Source organism: Anomalospiza imberbis, chromosome 2 (assembly GCF_031753505.1).
Source record: "Anomalospiza imberbis isolate Cuckoo-Finch-1a 21T00152 chromosome 2, ASM3175350v1, whole genome shotgun sequence".
Classification (NCBI taxonomy): domain Eukaryota; kingdom Metazoa; phylum Chordata; class Aves; order Passeriformes; family Viduidae; genus Anomalospiza; species Anomalospiza imberbis.
Genome location: NC_089682.1, coordinates 46696529 through 46714110, shown reverse-complemented (window position 1 = coordinate 46714110; position 17582 = coordinate 46696529). Strand labels below are relative to the sequence as shown.

Genomic DNA, 17582 nt, shown 5'->3' with positions numbered 1-17582 from the left:
CTTCCTTCCATTTTCTACCCAGAGCAGCTGGAACAAGGTTTAACTCCCAAACAAGTCAGAGAACACAAAAGCAGCCACTGTGGATGCAGCCGTACCTGGGAATCCAAGTCCCAGTGGCTGGCTGGGCTCTGGCAGGGCAAGGGGGATTTCTGGGAAATATCCCATGGTCTGCCAGCTCAGAGGTGAGGCTGGCAGGCCACACAGTGCTTGGATAGAGAAAAGGCTAATGGAATGGGGAAGGAAAGAAAGGGACATTTTAGGGGGGTTGAGTCCTACTATCATTCTTGCCAGCATGAGGAACAGAAGAATCTCTGAACATGCAGCTGGCTGCTCCAAAGCACAGCTGGGCACCTAGAATCCAAACATATCCTGATAATCATAAAACCAAGAAAATTTTACCACCATTTATTGCCATAAAAAATGGAAACTGGGAAATTTAAAGAGGTCTGAATAAATAAAGCAGGTTTCTGAGAAACCTGGCCTAGTGGAAGGTATCCATGCCATGACAGGGGGTTGGACTGGATGGGCTTTAAAGGTCCCTTCCCACCCAAACCATCCCATGATTCTATCATTCTGAGTCTACATCAACATCCCAGTGATGAGGATAATGAAAGGGTGAGTGTGGAAACTGAGATCTGCCAAGAATATCCATAATGAGATGACATGACTCTAGAAAATGACCTTGTTTTCAAGGAAAGTCATCTAGGGCTGAGAGCTGATACTGATGCCTGCCCAAACCCAACAGTAGGCACTGCAACCACTTGCATCATTCAGCTTTATTTCAATTTCAAAGTCTGTCTTCATTTCACAGCTCCTGATAAGATCTAGATTAAGGCTGCTGGTGGAATACATCGTCCTGAACCCTTCCCCTTCCCCAGGATGTAGCTGCATGTAAGTCAATGGAATGACGTTCCTATCTCTGACTTTGTATTTACCTCTGGCTTTATAAAACCAGTTTATCTCTGGTAAATTGAAGGATTGCTTCTATATAATATCTACGTAATGTTTCTTTCCTCTTCAGACACATATTCACCCAAGAACCACCAATTACTTTGCATTTAAATGGAAGAAGATGAAACAAGCTCTAAAAAATAACCCATGAGGTCAGATCAGGAAACAAAATTTTGAGACCTGAAAAGCAAATGTCAGTAGCTACACACAAACCATCTTACCTTCCAAGGAATGGAGGCCTTTTTCTTTGGCAATCTCATATACACTGCTGAAATCATCCCCAAGGTTTGGATCTGCATTAGCTGTGAGCAGAGCCTTTACCACACTGTCACAAAACAGAAGGAAAGTAAGGCAGAAGTAGCAGATGAGGAATTGAAGCCCTTCAGAGACTGAGAAGTGCTCAAGAAAGCCCTCTTCAAATATTCCTGGGAATGTAAACATTCCCGGGAAGTTAACCCACGACCATAACTGAACATTTCATCAAATAGAACTCCACCAGCATATGCTAAAATGAATCAGATGAGGGAGGCACTGGAGGAAGGGGTGACACTGTAGAGATATGCAATCTTTCTGAGGAGACATGCACATAACATGCTTCTAGCACAAGGTATATTCCTAGACACAGACCTTGGCTCCAAGGCCACCCTGTCCCTGCAAAAAGGAAGATTATTGTAACATTCTGCAGATTAAGGGAAGCAAAACTACATTGCTTTTGGGAGGCAATTGTACAGCACCTGCACCTCTGATACTAAAGGTGCCATCCTATCACAAGAAGTGCAAACAACTTCCACAGCAAGCAGCTCAGAGGAGGCTCTGAAGATAATCAGAGGGCTAGAACACCTCTGCTTTAGAAGACAGGCTGAGAGAGTTGGGGCTGTTCAGCCTGGAGAAGAGAAGGCTCCAGGGAGACCTTAGAGCCCCTTAGGGCCTAAAGTGGCTCCAAAAGTCCCGGAGAGAGACATTGGACAAAGGCCTGGAGTGACAGTACAACAGGATTGGCTTCCCACTGACAAAGGATAGACTGGATATCAGGAATAAATTCTTGTCTGTGGGGGTGGTGATGCTCTGGCACAAGTTGCCCAGAGATGTCATGGCTGTTCCATCCCTGAGAGTGTTCCAGGCCAGACTGAGGCTTGGAGCAAACTGATCTAGTGGCAGGTGTCCCTGCCCATGGCAGAGGGTGGAATGACATGAGCTTTAAGACCCATTCAGCCCAAACAATCCTGCGATTCTGTGATTCTATGACTTGAACTTCACAGCCTTTTCGGACACTGGAAGGGGCCCTAAGGTGTCCCTGAACCCTTCCCTTCTCCAGGCTGAACAATCCCAGCTCTCCCAGCCTGCCTCCAGAGCAGAGGTGCTCCAGACCTTGGAGCATCTCCTTAGTGAATCCAAGCAGTTTCACTCCACTTCACCTTGTCACTCCAGCAGCTTCCCATACTTCTGAGGTTGGACCCCAGAGCCATATGCAGCTCTGCAGGTGGGGTCTCATCGGAATGGAGCAGAGGGTCAGAAGCTTCTCCCCTGCCCTGCTGCCCATGGAGCTGGGGATCAGTCCAGGACTGGATTTTGAGCTGCCAGCAAATGTTGCACATTTTGAACATGCTGCAGTGGGACATGGGATGCACTGCCCAGGCCATTTTGGTGTGGAAGTCCTCACTCTCTTCTTCTGAATACAAACAATCATCAGGCCAGAATTAAATTCCTCACTCCTTCTGAAAGCAGCTTGAAGCCAGTTTTTTTTTTTTTCCTAGCATGCAGGCTTCCCATGACAACTAGACAGTAACTCATTTGTTAGCATTCATCACCAGTGACATGGCTCACAGGCTGACAGCAATGTGCGCCACAGCCTGACATATACCTGCAGGCTGTGGCTTGTCAAGTCACATCTGGAATTTAATTTAAGCTCCTCTTCCATTTACCCTATAAATGCATTAGCAGAATCAAGGGTGGTTATCTCATTATTTGAGCATGGTATAGCAGAGGCCGACTCTTTACTAGCACTGGTGCACTCCTCACCATGTATAAAGTCACCTCTAGTGAGCACAGCACCAGGACTGGGGGCAGGATATAGAATCATGGAATTGTTTAAGTTGGAAAAGCCCTCTAAGACCATCGAGTCCAACTGTTTCCCCAACACTGTCAAGCTTACTGATACATGGAAAATGTAATAGATCTTTCCAATAATGTTAAAGTGACTATAAAAGCAAATCTTTACTTGAAAGCTTTCAGGTACACAACGTGGTGAAAACTGCACATGGTATCGTAATTCTACTATTTTTATAAGGTTAGTTGATTAGTGTGCTTATCATATACTGTCCAATTAAAAGGTTAGTTGGTTAGGCAATAATTCCTGGGGTCTTGCTCCACTGGAAGTATTCCAGAGGGTTCTTCTGCCCCACTTCTGTTATGTCTGGTCCAGATTCTGATTGGAAAAGAGAATGTCCTTGTAGCTGGTTATCTTCTTGGAATAAGACTAAACAGTACTTAGGAATGTGTTTATAAGGTTAGCTTATTGTTCCTAAATGTAGGGAGGAAAGATAAGAAAAATACTAGAAGCTACAGCTATGTTTAGCAATCTACAAAGCTACAAATATATAAAATATACAAAAAGCTAAAAATCTTAGGCATCATTCCCCCCTAAACTACATCCCTATGTCAAACATCCAAATGTTCTTACACCCTTCAGGAATTGGAACTCCACCACTCCCTAGGGCAGACTGTGCCAGAGCTGGACAACCCTTGTGGGGAAGAAATTTTCCCAATATCCAACCTAAACTTCCCTTGGTGCAGCTTGAGGCTGTTTCCTCTTGTCCCGTCACTTGTTACCTGGGAGAAGAGACTGACCCTGACCTGGCTCCACTCTCCTTTCAGGCAATCCTTGTGAGCATACAGAGCTCATTTACATCTGTACTCCATTTATATCCATATTTCGACAATATAGTTTGCTCTATAATATTTAGTTTGAGAGGTTCTGGCTTTTATTCCGCAAACAGTAATTTCCAATTATGACCCTTCCCCTTTTCAGTCATTGGAAGCATGCTGCAATGCACAGGTTCTTGAGTGGATCGAGTTGCACAGCCATGATCATATTAAGATACCTGAAGGCTTAGAACAGGCACTAAGGATGGGCATCACAAAAACCTGAAATGCTCTGGGTTAGATAGGGACCTTAAAGCTCATCTAATTTCAACCCCTTGCCATGGGCAAGGACACATTTCACTAGACCTAGTTGCTCCAAGCTCCATCCAATTAAGCCTGGAACACTTCCAGGCATGAGGCAGTCACAGCTTCTCTGGGCAACCTGTGCCGGAGCCTTACCATACTCACAAGGAGGAATTTCTTCCCAATATCCCATCTAACCCTGCCCTCTGTCAATGGGAAACCACTCCACCTCATCCTGTCACTCCAGGCCCTTGTCCAAAGTCCCTCTCCAGGTCTCTTGGAGTCTCTTTAGACACTGGCAGGGGTTCTAAGGTCTCCCTGGAGCCTTCTCTTCTGAATAGCCTCACCACTCTCAGCCTCTCTCCAGCCCCTGAAGCACCTCCACAGCCTCCTGTGTACCTCTCCAACAGGTTGACATCTTTCTTGATGGTGGATCACCTCACCTACTTTCAGATATCAGCAGTAGAAGCCATAAAGCCCAGAGCAGCCTCTCATCACAGATGTGCTCTCTACCACACAAATCTCTTCAATGAGCCTGCGTTTTCTCTCAGTTCACTAAGTAGTTTTGATTTTGTTTGAAGGGCCAGTGTGTGACCCACAATCTTCAGTACAGTTCCAGGGAGACAACTTCACTGTGTCATCCTCAGGCCTTTATGGCAATGCAACCCCTGCCCTGCCCCCAGGCCACACTACGATCTGAGAAGAGACAATGTGATGCCAGGGAAAAGACACTAATCCAAACATCTGCTCCATGTCTACACTATCTTGCTACACTGCTCCTTAAGGCTGTATCAGTGAGGACATCCCATGTAGGAGTGCCACAACAAGCCTGTAGATCCTTCTGGACTACCTTAGGACCATTGATAAGGGGCACATGGCACAAAATGCATCCTGAAATTCCTTCAGCAGCTCTCAGAAGGGCTGCTCAGCATGCCTAGCTCCACTCTCACCTCTCCTTCAGAACTTGGACCTTTACCACTGCTCTCTATGGCTGCAGCAAACTGCAAAGCAAGGAAGCGGTCTGGCTGCAAGAAAAACCCTGTGAGGCCAACTGTGTGGCCTTGGACATCCAGAATAGATGTAGCCACAGGCTACCCGCCCAGGCTCTCCCACCTCTGGTCATTAGGTAGACAGACCTACCCTTATCATCTGTCTGGCACTGTGCCATCTGTCAAAGACTGTGGAACAGAGGGAGATGCACCACATCCAGCCTTTATAGTTGGGAAAGCACTAGCACAGGTCACTAATCTATATGAAGTTCTTCTGGAAATCCAGTGCTGGATTCCTCTGGAAACATCCTGCATCTCCAGTACTTGGTGCTACTGTGGTCCACCCAGTCATCAAGTGAACTGCATCAAAGACCTTGAAGAGGAGGTCCCCATGAAAGCAGGAGGTGCAGGATGGAAGATGGCAGGACAGGTTATGTCCTGTTATTTTATGGGACCTGTATTGACAACTTCCATGCTGCTAGAGATGGACATCTACCTACTGAACAGAAAACATCATAGAATCATGGAATCACGGCTTTTAAATCCATCCAGGGATGGGGACTTCACCACTGCCCTGGGCAGCCACTGCCCTGGCAGTGACAGGACTGGTGACTCCTTCATGCAAGAAATTATGTGCTTCAATTAAGCCTTTGATGATCTTGCCCTAACAGCTGGCTTACTGTGATTCTTGCAATCAGGTTTCCAGCATCCCCACCAGGCAGCTAAGCCTCACAGATCACTCAGGTGATCAAGGTTCTAATATGGTCAAACCACCCATCTTGGACCCCATTCTCATGGCTATTACCACCAAAGAGACTGCTCTACTTCAATTTTAGCTCACAGCCTATGATATACCTTCAGGTCCCTGAATCTGGCTCATTTTAAGGGAAATGATCCCAAGTCTCAGTGTAGGACCTTAATCCGCAACATTGTGGCCCATGAGTGAGCTACAGGTACTGAGCAAGTCATATGGTAAAACAGGATTTGTCATTTTCTTGATAACTCCATCCATCTGCCTTTCGTGCCCTCAGTGACTACACTGAAATGAGTGTTCTTCTTCCCAGGCACTCCATCAGAGTGCTCTTGGATACGGAGGAAGCCCTGTCCTTTCCATCCACTGCCTACATGTTCAGCATTCTTCTCTGGGAAGTGACCTTCTGTGAGAAGTTGAGCAGAGGACCACAACTGCTAGATGCAAGGTGGTCTGAAGTGGTGTAGCAGGTGATGGTGGCAGAACTGCTCTGCTCTCCCTGTGAATTACCCTCTGCACCATATTCCCTGTGGTAAGAAACATTAACAAAGCTCTTACAATGGCTGGGAGGCTCAAGTTTAATAATAAGCACTGATATCATCACTTCCTGGCAAAATCTGCTGTACCAAAATACTGGCACTAATCTAATAACAATACATCACACATCCAGCCTTCCTTTCCAATCATCTTTCAATTGCATCTCCTGCTTTTGGGATGTGCCAACCCTTCCAGAGCGCTTGTCCATCAGCTAGACTCCTGGAATCACAGCTATCAACTGCACCTATTCAATTTGCACATAATGGGACATTCAAGCAAATTACCCTGTAGGAAAGGTAACAGTGCCATGAAAATGCAAAGGAACTGTACTCAGCGACACAAAGCATGTGAATGCTCCTGGAAAAAAGGAAGGGATTTGCAGAATCAGGTGATTAAAGAGGCTCCAAGGGAACCTTTGGACAAAGGCCTGGAGTGACAGGACAAGGGGGAATGACTTCAAAGGGACAGAGGGCAGGGTTAGATGGGATATTCTTCCATTCCTATGAAGAAATTCTTCCCTGCGAGGGTAGCAAGGCCCTGTCACAGGCCGCCTACAAAAGCTGTGACTGCCCCATCCCTGGAAGTGTTCAAGGCCTGGTTGGATGGACCTTGGAGCAACCAGGTCTAGTGGAAGTTGTCCCTGCCCATGGCAGGGGGAATATAATGAGATGAGCTTTAAGGCCCTTCCAAACCCAAACCACCCCATGATGGGTGAGTTTCAAATGAGGGATTCTCTGGCCCATACGCTTTCTGTGTTCTTCCTCTTGCTATGAGGCACTGGGGCAGAACACCACCCTACACCAGATCCTAGAAGGAGTGGGATGCCACTGGGCTAGGCTGTTCCAGCTTCCCTCCATAACTCACCTGTGCTCAACAGCCTCAACAAGCTGTGTTTTAATTTGCTGATAAAGTTTTGATTGGATTAGAGGCAGAGCCTATTCATCAGCATGAATATAAATCTAAATTGACCCTGGTGATGACTCAGAGGGCAATGCTGAGCTAGAGCTGGCTGGGCAGTTCAATCGATTGGGGAAAGTGCTTTCTGCTTATAACGGCTGGACTAACATATTGTTCAATAAATAAATACATATATACAATACAGGGGGTGGGGAAAACAATGGTGAGATGGTGGGAGGTGCCTGGGGCTGCGTCAAGAGAGATGTTATGCCTGGACCACCGCCGGCAGCTGGGGTTGGTGAACCAAGAAGCCTGGTGATCCCCATGACCACGTGTTATCAGCACAATGCAAATGCCTGGCCAGGTTTTGATATGCGGCTGCCCTGAGCTCTGGCAGGAGCCACATGTCCTGCCTGGACACAAGAAGATCCTTGCGTGGTTATAGCTTAACTGTGTAAAACTCAGCACAGCAGGAGGGCTGGGAGGAACAGTTGCTCAGATGAAGCTAAATGTGGATGTGTGCCTTCCTAGGACCATGTTTACATCTACCTATGGCACAGAAAGCCAGGCAGCTGCAGCAATCTCTGGCACTGTGATGTGCTATTATTAACCCAGATGAAAATTATTGACTCCTCAAAAAGGGATAAGAAGGGACTATGGAATCCAAAAAAAGAGAAAAAAAAATCTTGAAAGGTGGTAATTGTTACATTCTTCAGTTTTCTTTAAGAGTGTGACATGGGTGAATCATCTTTCAGAGGCATGAAGACAGACAAGGGAGTTGAGGACTATTAGAAGCCCTGCTCCCTGCCTGGAGCAGTAAGAAAATGTGTAGAGAAGCCATTTCTGTGGCTGGGAGAGGTGCAGGAACCTGCTAAACTGACAGCATCACATTGTGCCTGAATTGCAAGATGGTGTTCATCCCTGAAAACAGGGACACTCATGCCCCGGGGTCTGAGATGGGGGTGCTGCCAAGGCAGAGGTGTGAGTAACAGCTGCAGGAACAGCCAAGTGGTCACTGTTCAACAAAAACACTCAAAAAGGGAGCGGTTGAAAGTCAATGTCCCAGTTTGTAAGATCAGGCCCTCCAAACGTTTTGTCATCACAGCTGAAACCCATATCCAACTCCTCAGCTCTCTGACAGGTGACACATTGGGCCCTATCTTCTTCCAAAGGTACTTGGATATTTCTCCGGCTCCACTGCAGACAGGTCTGAATGACTAGCCTAAAGTGAAAGGAGTGAAAAAAACCCCATGAAACAGATGTATGTACCTAATATAGATAACAAGACTGCACCAGTTCATCATGTCACTGCCTGTAGACAGGGAACAGTTCCAGATCAGTCACCCTTCACCAATCTCAGAACAAGCCCACTAGAATATCACAATGCATGAGGAATTGTTATTACCAATATAAAACAGCCACATAGCATCTTCACTGCACGTGGGATGGGGCACAGCTCTCAGCAATGTACACAGAGGCAAGGAACAAACTACTTCCTGACTCCTCTCCCTAAGGAGGGTTGAAGGAGCATGAGGGATGGGATGAGGCCACACTGGGCCATGGCCTGCTGGTTCTGGTTCCATGGGAGAACCTTTGACCCACAGCTCCTTTGATCTGCACAGAAAGGTAAAGAAGGAAAAGGAGAGCCAAGGCTCAGGGAGGAGTCACTTGACATTTGTCATTCCCAGAAGAAAGGTGTTGAGAAGCAAAGGTGAAGAAATGCAAAGACCTGAAGAGGAAGGCAGAAGAAGAAAGGGTGTGCAGGAAGTAAAAACTCCAAAAAGAAAATTAAGATGAGTAGATGATGTGGGGAAGAGTCAAGAGGAATTTGGAAGCTAAAGCCCTCAATGAAATGGGAAGACAAAGCTCAACATGTCCTGACATGCCCTGTCAGAAACCCATGCCCTGGGCAGATCCCACAGCATGGACAGCAGAGGAGGGGGCAATTCTGACCCTCTGCTTCTCTCAGGTGAGACCCCATATGCAGTGCTGACTCCGTCTCTGGGGCACCCAAATCAGAAGGATCTGAAGCTGCTGGAGTGAGTTCAGAGGGGGACAAAATGATGCTCTGATGGCTGGAGCACTTCTGTCCAATTAAAACATGGGCAATGCTGCTGCTGCTACTGTGAAAGCCTTTTTGGAGCCTTGCACAGGCTTGAACTGCACTTGAACTGAATTCTGAGAAAGGAATCCCTGCGAATGCACCCAGGTGCTCCTCCCCACCACCTGAGCCGTGCAGAAAACTTTGGAAGCCTTAAAATCACAGAATCACAGAACCATTTAGGTTGGAAAACCCCTTTCAGATAATTGAGTCCAACTGTTCCTCCAGCACTACCAAGGCCACCACTAAACTTTGTCCCCAAGTACCACTTCCATATGACTTTTAAATCCCTCCAGGGATGGTAACCCCACCACTGCACTGGGCAGTCTCTTCCAGGGCTTGACAATATTTTCAAGCTTGGAATTTTCCCTAATAGCCAACCTCAACTCCCATGGCACAATTTGAGGCTGTTTCCTTTTTTCTCTGTCCCTTGTTACCTGGAAGAAGAGTCATCTCCATCTGGCTCCACCCACCTGTCAGGGAGTTTTACAGAGTGAGAAGGTCGCTCCTGAGCCTCTCCTTCTCCAGGCGGAGGCCCCCAGCTCCTTCAGCCACTCCTCATCAGACTTATGCTTATGCTTCAGCCCCCTCCTTCAGAATTGCTGCCCAGGGGTTGTGCCAATATGGTTGAATGGGAGCAGAAGCTAGTTCCAGTGTTTTTTAGAACTACTCAAACTTATCCTACTGGGACTCAGACTTTCCATGCTGCTCTGTGCCTTAGTTTCCCCTACCACACAAGTAGTTCTCTGCCTCAGAGGAGGTTAAGATGACTTGATATTTCACTGTCACTTTATTTCAGTGGAAATGATAAAAACCGGAGTAGCTGATAACCAAATATTAAAAAGGTCACTATTCTACAGAACACAGACATTCAGCTAAAGTCCTACGTGCTCTGGGGTTTCATTTATGATAGCTTTATTGCACACCACAAAGCTCTGAGTATGCATTTAATTAAAGCTTAAATAATAAATATGACAATGCTATGGTAATTCCTGCAGCAATAGGAATTACAGCATAAAACCTTTCTTTGCTGCTGTAAACATGGTCACAGCTGATGTGTCTTTAGCCCATGACCCAGTTACAACATGTATCATCATGGAGCCAAAGAATTTGGACGTTGACTCTGTCTCATGTAAAAAGAAACCCTAAATATCTGTCTCCACTAGATCCACTATTGTATCTCCCCTCACAGCCAGACACCAGTCTCCTCTCATGGAGACCTATCCATGGGAATATTGAAGAATGCTTCTTAATGCCTCCCCACATTTTGGATACAAGACATTTCCAAGAGGAAGAAGATGATAATTGTTTTACTGTAAAAAGAAAATATGGACCCCAAACTTGCCTTCCAGCACACTGGATTTCATCTTGTAGCTGATGGCAACTGACAGAAATCATTAAAGCAATGCCTCTGGAATTAAATTAAACAGATGGACTGGGGCTGTCTAATTGGAAGAGTGAGGGCTGTGGAAATCGGGAAACATGACAAAGCTAAAGGACGAGTCACAGAAATCTCCAGCACACAGTGGAGACTGAAAACGTCGTTCTTCTCTGAAAAACACCTTTGGAAAGGCGTTGTGGAAGAAGGTTTCCTTTTTATTAGATGAAAACACTTATCTCAGTTCCCAGCACCCCAGCCCTTCAAAACCATGCTGAGGAACCTGTGGAGGTATCAGCAGCCATAAAAAAGGAAATGGTGAGAGAGGCAGTAAGTTAATCATTGGAATGACCTTGATCTTTTTGCAGGCAAATAGTACCTGTAGGTCCTGTTCAGCTGGCTGCATCTCATCCATCTCTGAGCCAGGGACAGCCCAGCTCACCTCTCCAGAGGCTGCTGGCCTGAGAGGCGAAGGACCAAAAGTCCTAACAACTTCATATCCATCACATCAGGTGGATTGCACAGGCGATTGGACAAGGGAGGATGGCTTCACACTGCCAGAGGACAGGGTTAGATTGAATATAGGGAAGCAATTCTACCTTGAGAAAGTGGTGAGGCTCAGGCACAGGTTGCCCAGAGAAGCTGCGGCAGCCCCATCCCTGAAAGCGTTCGAGACCAGGCTGGACTGGGCTTGGAGCAGCCTGGTCTAGTGGAAGGTGCTCCTGTTCACAGCAGAAGGGTGGAAGTGGATGATCTTCAAGGTCCCTTCCAACCCATTATTCTGATTCTAAGATCAGTTGCTGTGGCTGGAGAAAGGAGATATGAAGCATAACCTTTTACAGAGGGACCACACTCTATAAGCAAAACCATCCTGCATCCTTGGGCCTCTGACTCCTCCCTTCCCCATTACACCCCGGCCACAACATCTAGTTTCAGTTACACAGTTCACCCTGTAGACTAGGTCCATTAGCAAACCACTTGTAAGGAATTTCAAACTCTCTGTGGGTCATGTTCTAGCTCAATGCATTTCCCACTCTACACTGTGAACATTACAAGTCTAGAAACAGGACTGAGGGCCAAAACCTTGTCTGGCACAGTGCTGGAGCTGTTACAATACGGAATAAGTCTGGCTTGCATTTATGTTTGCCTCCAGAAAGGATAGAATCAGAATCACAAAGTTGGGAAAAGACCTTTAAGATCACCAAGTCCAACAGTATCTAATTACTCTTCTGCTATCTGGAGAAAAGTTATACTGAGCTTCAGGTATTCAAGGTCTTCTTAATTTTCACTTTAAGTCAGTATTCATCTAAAATGTGGGAAAAATAAACAGAATTTGCCCAACACAGCCAAATCCTTTTTCTTTTGGACAGGTACACAACAAAGACAGACGTGGTGATGACTCTGCCCTCTCAGAAGGGACCAGCCTGGAGTCCACACATTTTTTACTGTCAAGATGTTTTCATTAGCATTTCCACTTGATTTTAGGCCTGATTTTAGGTAATTATTGTACCATAAACAGCCTTTCTCCCTGTCTCCCCTTAGCCTTTGCAACTCGGGAAGTCCTGTTCTGCTTCACCAGTCACTCGGAATGGTCAACAGTCGTCACACTCTGCTGCTGACCATTGTCCACTGGGAAAGGTGGGAGGCTCCCAAGCCCATCCCTTCATGGACAGGCAAATAACAGAGCCCGTTGCTGCTTGGACATCAAAGTTAAACAAACATTCGCAAGCCCCCACCTCTGGGCCTGTTTTAAGGAGTTCCCTAAGGAGGTCACAACTTTCAGCTTGTCATAGCACACATCAAAGTTTGCACCACACACGAACTCAGCACATGGACTGGGATAGTGTCACCCGAGAGCGGATATTCAGCCTTTGTGCACTGCTTTAATCCTGTGTTTTCCCAAGTAATTAAGCTTTTTTGCTTATGAACTTGTGACTAAGTAAAGCATCCCTGAGAGGTTGTAACATCAAAGCTCATTCTCCCGTCTGTCCCACATTTCCAAAATTAGATTTCTTTTTCTCCTTTTTTTTCCTTAAATAAAAAAAACCTAATTGAATTTAGTTGTAGACTGAATATATTTAGGAGTGTCTTTAAAAGGTTACAAGAAGCCGGAGTGATTATCATGGGAACTGTGGGGCAAGGGCACAGCATTCAGCCCCAGTGACAGCCTCACCACTGAGAACGGATAGGACAGCTCTTACAGGAGGGATTTTGGCTGGTGGGGTACCCACCACAATGACATCCCACAGGTATGGGCTCATCCATGGCCAAAACCTGAGAGCTGCTGTGGAATGGCACCATCAATTCAGCTGTCACATCTGTGGGACTGAGGAGCAGCCTGCCCCGATCTGTCACACCACATACTGGGCATAAGGGGAGTGACAAGCTCCCTTGGGTTAAGCTTCACAGCACATCCCAAACTTTATGGGAATCCTCTACAGAGCTTAATATGACTTTAGGAAAAGGTTGAAGTGAGTCACCATGATGTGAGATGCACATACCTGGAGTTCCTGCTGATGGCTGCCACCATGAGAGCCGTCCAGCCAAGCTTGTGCCTTGTGTTCACATCTGCGCCTTCTTCCAACAACCTGGAAAGAGGAGAGATATGGTCAGGAAACAGATATAAAGAGAGCACCTCAAGCATCCTGGAGCTAATGAGGGAAAGTGGAATGTTTTACTGTGCAGGCACCTGCTCCAGCACAGCCCAGAAGACCCAACATGAAGTTGATTCAATACAGTTCTCAAAGGTGTCCCAACTTAAACAAACATACAGGTGATGGCAATCCCACTCCTTTCAAAGGGTGCAATGCCAGCATCTTGCTTTGCTGTATTGTTTGTTTGTTTATTTGTTTAATCTGTTCAGTATAATTTCTGAAGGTCCAATCAGCAGCAAAACTGATAAACCTGAATTCCAATGACATTTGAATCCTTTGGCTGAAAAGCACCCATTAGGCTTCAGAAGCAGCTCAGCGAACCTTTGGAGGCTCACTGCCACCTGCAGATACTTCACAGTTTTCTCATACAGCATAAGAACAAATAAGACAACCCCCAAAAATACTAGGAACCAAACTATCCTCATGTCTCCAAAATTTTCTCAGCTTTTGCAAGATAATGGCAAGGGACAGGTTTTTGCAGCAGATACTTTATCTCAACCTAAAACATGTGCCGAGCCCAGACAGTATGAAATGACAGCTCTCTCTGCACACCACAAAGAAGAAAGGAAGTTCAGAATTGAGACACAACTTTTACAGTGCTCAAGTTAAATGAGACAAACTCTAAACCCTGCATGTTCAAGTCATAGAGTCACAGAATGATTCACAGAAGGGTTTGTGCTAGAAGGGACCTTGAAGACCATCTTGTTCCAATTACTTCTGCCTGATAAGGTGTCTGTCTGCCATAGGCATGGACATCTTCCACTAGACCAGGTTGCTTCAAGACCTGTCCAACCTGGCCTTGGACACTTCCAGGGAGGGGGCTGCCACAGCTCCTCTGGGCAACCTGTGCCAGGGCCTCACCACCCTCTCAAGGAAGAACTTCTTCACCATATCTAATCTAGAACTCCCCTCTGTGAGTTTGAAGCAATTTTCCCATGTCCTGCCATTTTCTGCCTATGTAAAGTTCCCTCTACACAACCAAATCCATGATTACGAACCCATTTTTCTTGCAGGAGGAAGGTGCTGCCAGTACCAAGACAGGGAAGCCATGGGTCAGGCTTTAGAAGGCAGAATGGACCACGTAGGAGTCAGCAGTTCTCTGCCCCTTGGTTTATCTGTCTCCCTTTTCACAAATTAAGGCTTTTCCATCTTCCTTTCTGGGTGAAGCTGTCCCTGCACAGTGCATCCTCCACACAGTTATAACAGGGAAGAGTTGTCACTAAACTCCGTGCTGGGAGAGACACAAGTGAACACAGCAGCCATGTTCCACCTGTGCAAGCACCACTTGAAATCTTAAAATTCTGTCCAGAATCCCAGGCAAGGAAGTGGTCAGATGTGACTGCTTACATGCACTGAACAAGTCAGATCACTTCTTTAAGGACCTAGAGAGGTACATATCTGAACTCAGTCTTTCCAAATTCCTTGTTCTTGGTCTGCTCTGGTGGCAACACTCTCACTGGTTAAGAGTGCTGGGACAGAATGAGTGAAAAGGAGGTAAATGAACCATATTCTTCTTCCTACAGTTAAAAAAAAAAAAAAAAAAAAAGGGAAAGCAGGAATGCTGGTCCAGGGAACACTCACAGATATACGCAGGGTGTCTTGCCAACATTGCTCAACCTCATTGGAAACTTTCACAGTAGTTTCACTAGAAACTTATCCCAAGGAACAAATACACTCACATACTGGGACACCTGGTGCGTTCAACCTGAATAAGAGAAGGCTCCAGGAAGAACTTAGAGCCCCTGCCAGTGCCTAAAGGGTCTCCAAAAGACCTGGAGAGAACTTTGGACAAGGGCCTGAAGTGACAGGACAAGAGGGAATGGCTTCCCATTGACAGAGGGCAGGGTTAGATGGGATATCAGGAAGAAATTCCTGGATGTGAGGGTTGTGAGACTCTGGCACAGGTTGCTCAAAGAAGCTATGGCTGTGTTATCCCTGGGAGTGTCCAATACCAGGTTGGACAGGGCTTCTGGCATCCTGGTCTAGTGGAAGATGTCCCTGCCCATGACAGAAGAGTTGGAACTAGATAGTCTTGAAGCTTCCTCCCAGCCAAACCCTTCAGCGATACAATACATGGTATGATAATCCTGAAGTTATTTCCAAACAGCAATGCCTGAACTTTGGCTGCTATCTTGAACACAGCTGAATGCAGTTCACCCCACTGACTGGATAAACCAGTCAGATAAACATCATCTGAATAAAAAGCCTGTATTCCTCTCCAGCTGAACTTATTTGACAGAGACTGGGGCTTGAGAGCCAACAGGCTTCAGCCAAGCTCTACACAGAAGCATGTTGGTGAACTCTTCTGACTCAAATGGTGTTATGGTAATGGGTCTGGATGGACAATTTGACCACCCTTTTTTTGACAGAAGGAGTGGCCAGCGCTAGTGCTGTGGTTCTAGGTGCTCTGAACTGTTCATTACACACTTGGACAGAAACCTAATAGCTGAAATACTAGAATCATAACAGGTAGTCTTCATTTGTTGCTCCCAACTGTGATTCAGGAGCTTGTGACCACTGTAAATGATCACAGCACCAACAGAAGCTTTATGCTCTCTTTACCAGGGTTACAATTTAAAGTTCAATGGTAATGAACTATCTGGCAGATCAACAACAGGACCTTGGTCCAAAGAAGTCTGATCCTTGAAGAAAAAATTTTCACACAGAATCCACTCCAGATACAATTTTTATTTCCTTTTTCTATGTGGTTTAATACCTGAAGAACCACTCAGCAGGGTGATGGAGAGCGGGGATGGTTAACATACAGCCTTATGGGGGTTTGGATCTACACAGTCCTGCATATGGCTAACAATGGTCAAGCTGCAGCTCCTGCATTATCCAGTGGCCCAGTAAACTCATCTGGGGAGTTGCACAAGAGCAGCCTTGGCCCCCCACAGGGTATGGCACAGAATTATGGAATCATTTGGTTTGGAAAAGCCCCTCTGAGACCATTGAGTCCAACCATTCCCCAATACTGCCAAGCTCACCACTAACCCACGTCCCCAAGTGCTGCATCCACACATCTATTAAATCCCTCCAGGGATGGGGATTCCACCACTGCCCTAGGCAGCCTGTGCCAGGGCTGGACAACACTTTCTATGAAGAATTTGTGAAATATCCTTATGCTTTCTCCTTCTGCCAGCACCACATCCCTGCAAGTGAATATCATGAGTGTGCTGCCAGTTCTGCTGCCTAAAGAGCACTCTCAGACAACAGAATAGTGAAAGGAGAAATATCCCTGTGCAGCCACAAAGCTTTCCGTCCTGGTGAGGCCGGATGTGCCCAGACACACAGGGGATAGCAGATTGCTATCTGCACAGATCAGCTCCCTTTGCAGCTCCGCTTACAGAGGTGTTTGCACTCATAACAGAGATAAGGTAGCCTGACTCAGACCCATGGCCACTGCTGGTCACACCATCACCTGCTCCAGCTGGAAGAACACTGCCTGCAGCAGAAATCCACACCACAGCTCCATCTGTGCCATGTCCTCTGAGCAGGCACAGGGAGTTGCTCCCTCAGCTGGAAAACTGCTCGCTCGCTGCCACTGCAGGAACAAACTCCACGCCCAGCTCCCCCAGATCCTAAGGAGCCATTCCCACCAGCACCAGAGCTCAGGATAATGGTCAGGATGCTGCAATGGCAGAGATCTTACTGTCTCCCCCTGACTCACCCTAACTGCTTCCAAAAATCCTTTCCCAGACATTGTGATGCCCAATCCCCTTCCACTTGTCTCTCAGAGTGGTGTGGACCAACATGTCCAAGTTATTTCTGAATTTCATTGTATTTACTTGGCCATTTGAAAGAAGTAACATTCATATCACCCTCTTTCTACAGTGTGCCACTGTGAGAGCCTAATAGCCACAGAAAATCCAGGAAATAAAGGCATCTTGATGGCAAGGGAGAGGGAGCCTAAAAAAAGAACCCAGAAGGGGCACGGTAACCCCAACACCAAAACTGCAGGTAAGAAGGCATCAGCTATTGCAGGATGGAGGCACACAAACCCCTTCAGGCTGGGAACTTTTGCCTGGCAATAAAAGCCTTAAAGCCCAACACCAACCACTGATTAACATCCTCAGTAGAGTTTAATTGATGTAATTTTGCAAAACATCAGGCCCATTTGCACTTGACCATGGTATTTATATTATTTTACATTAAAGGG

General features: G+C 46.4%; 1 protein-coding gene across 4 annotated transcripts in view; it reads right to left on the bottom strand.

Moving 5' to 3' along the window:
* CLPB (ClpB family mitochondrial disaggregase) overlaps window positions 1–17582 on the bottom strand; it is a 73823-nt gene that overhangs the window by 44915 nt on the left and 11326 nt on the right. For all 4 annotated transcript variants that reach the window (XM_068180773.1, XM_068180771.1, XM_068180772.1 and 1 more), the window contains exons 3-4: window positions 13271–13357; window positions 1173–1276 (exon numbers count right to left, since the gene is read on the bottom strand). In XM_068180773.1, coding sequence (XP_068036874.1) covers window positions 1173–1276; window positions 13271–13357 — 191 coding nt within the window. The remainder of the gene's footprint in view (window positions 1–1172; window positions 1277–13270; window positions 13358–17582) is intronic.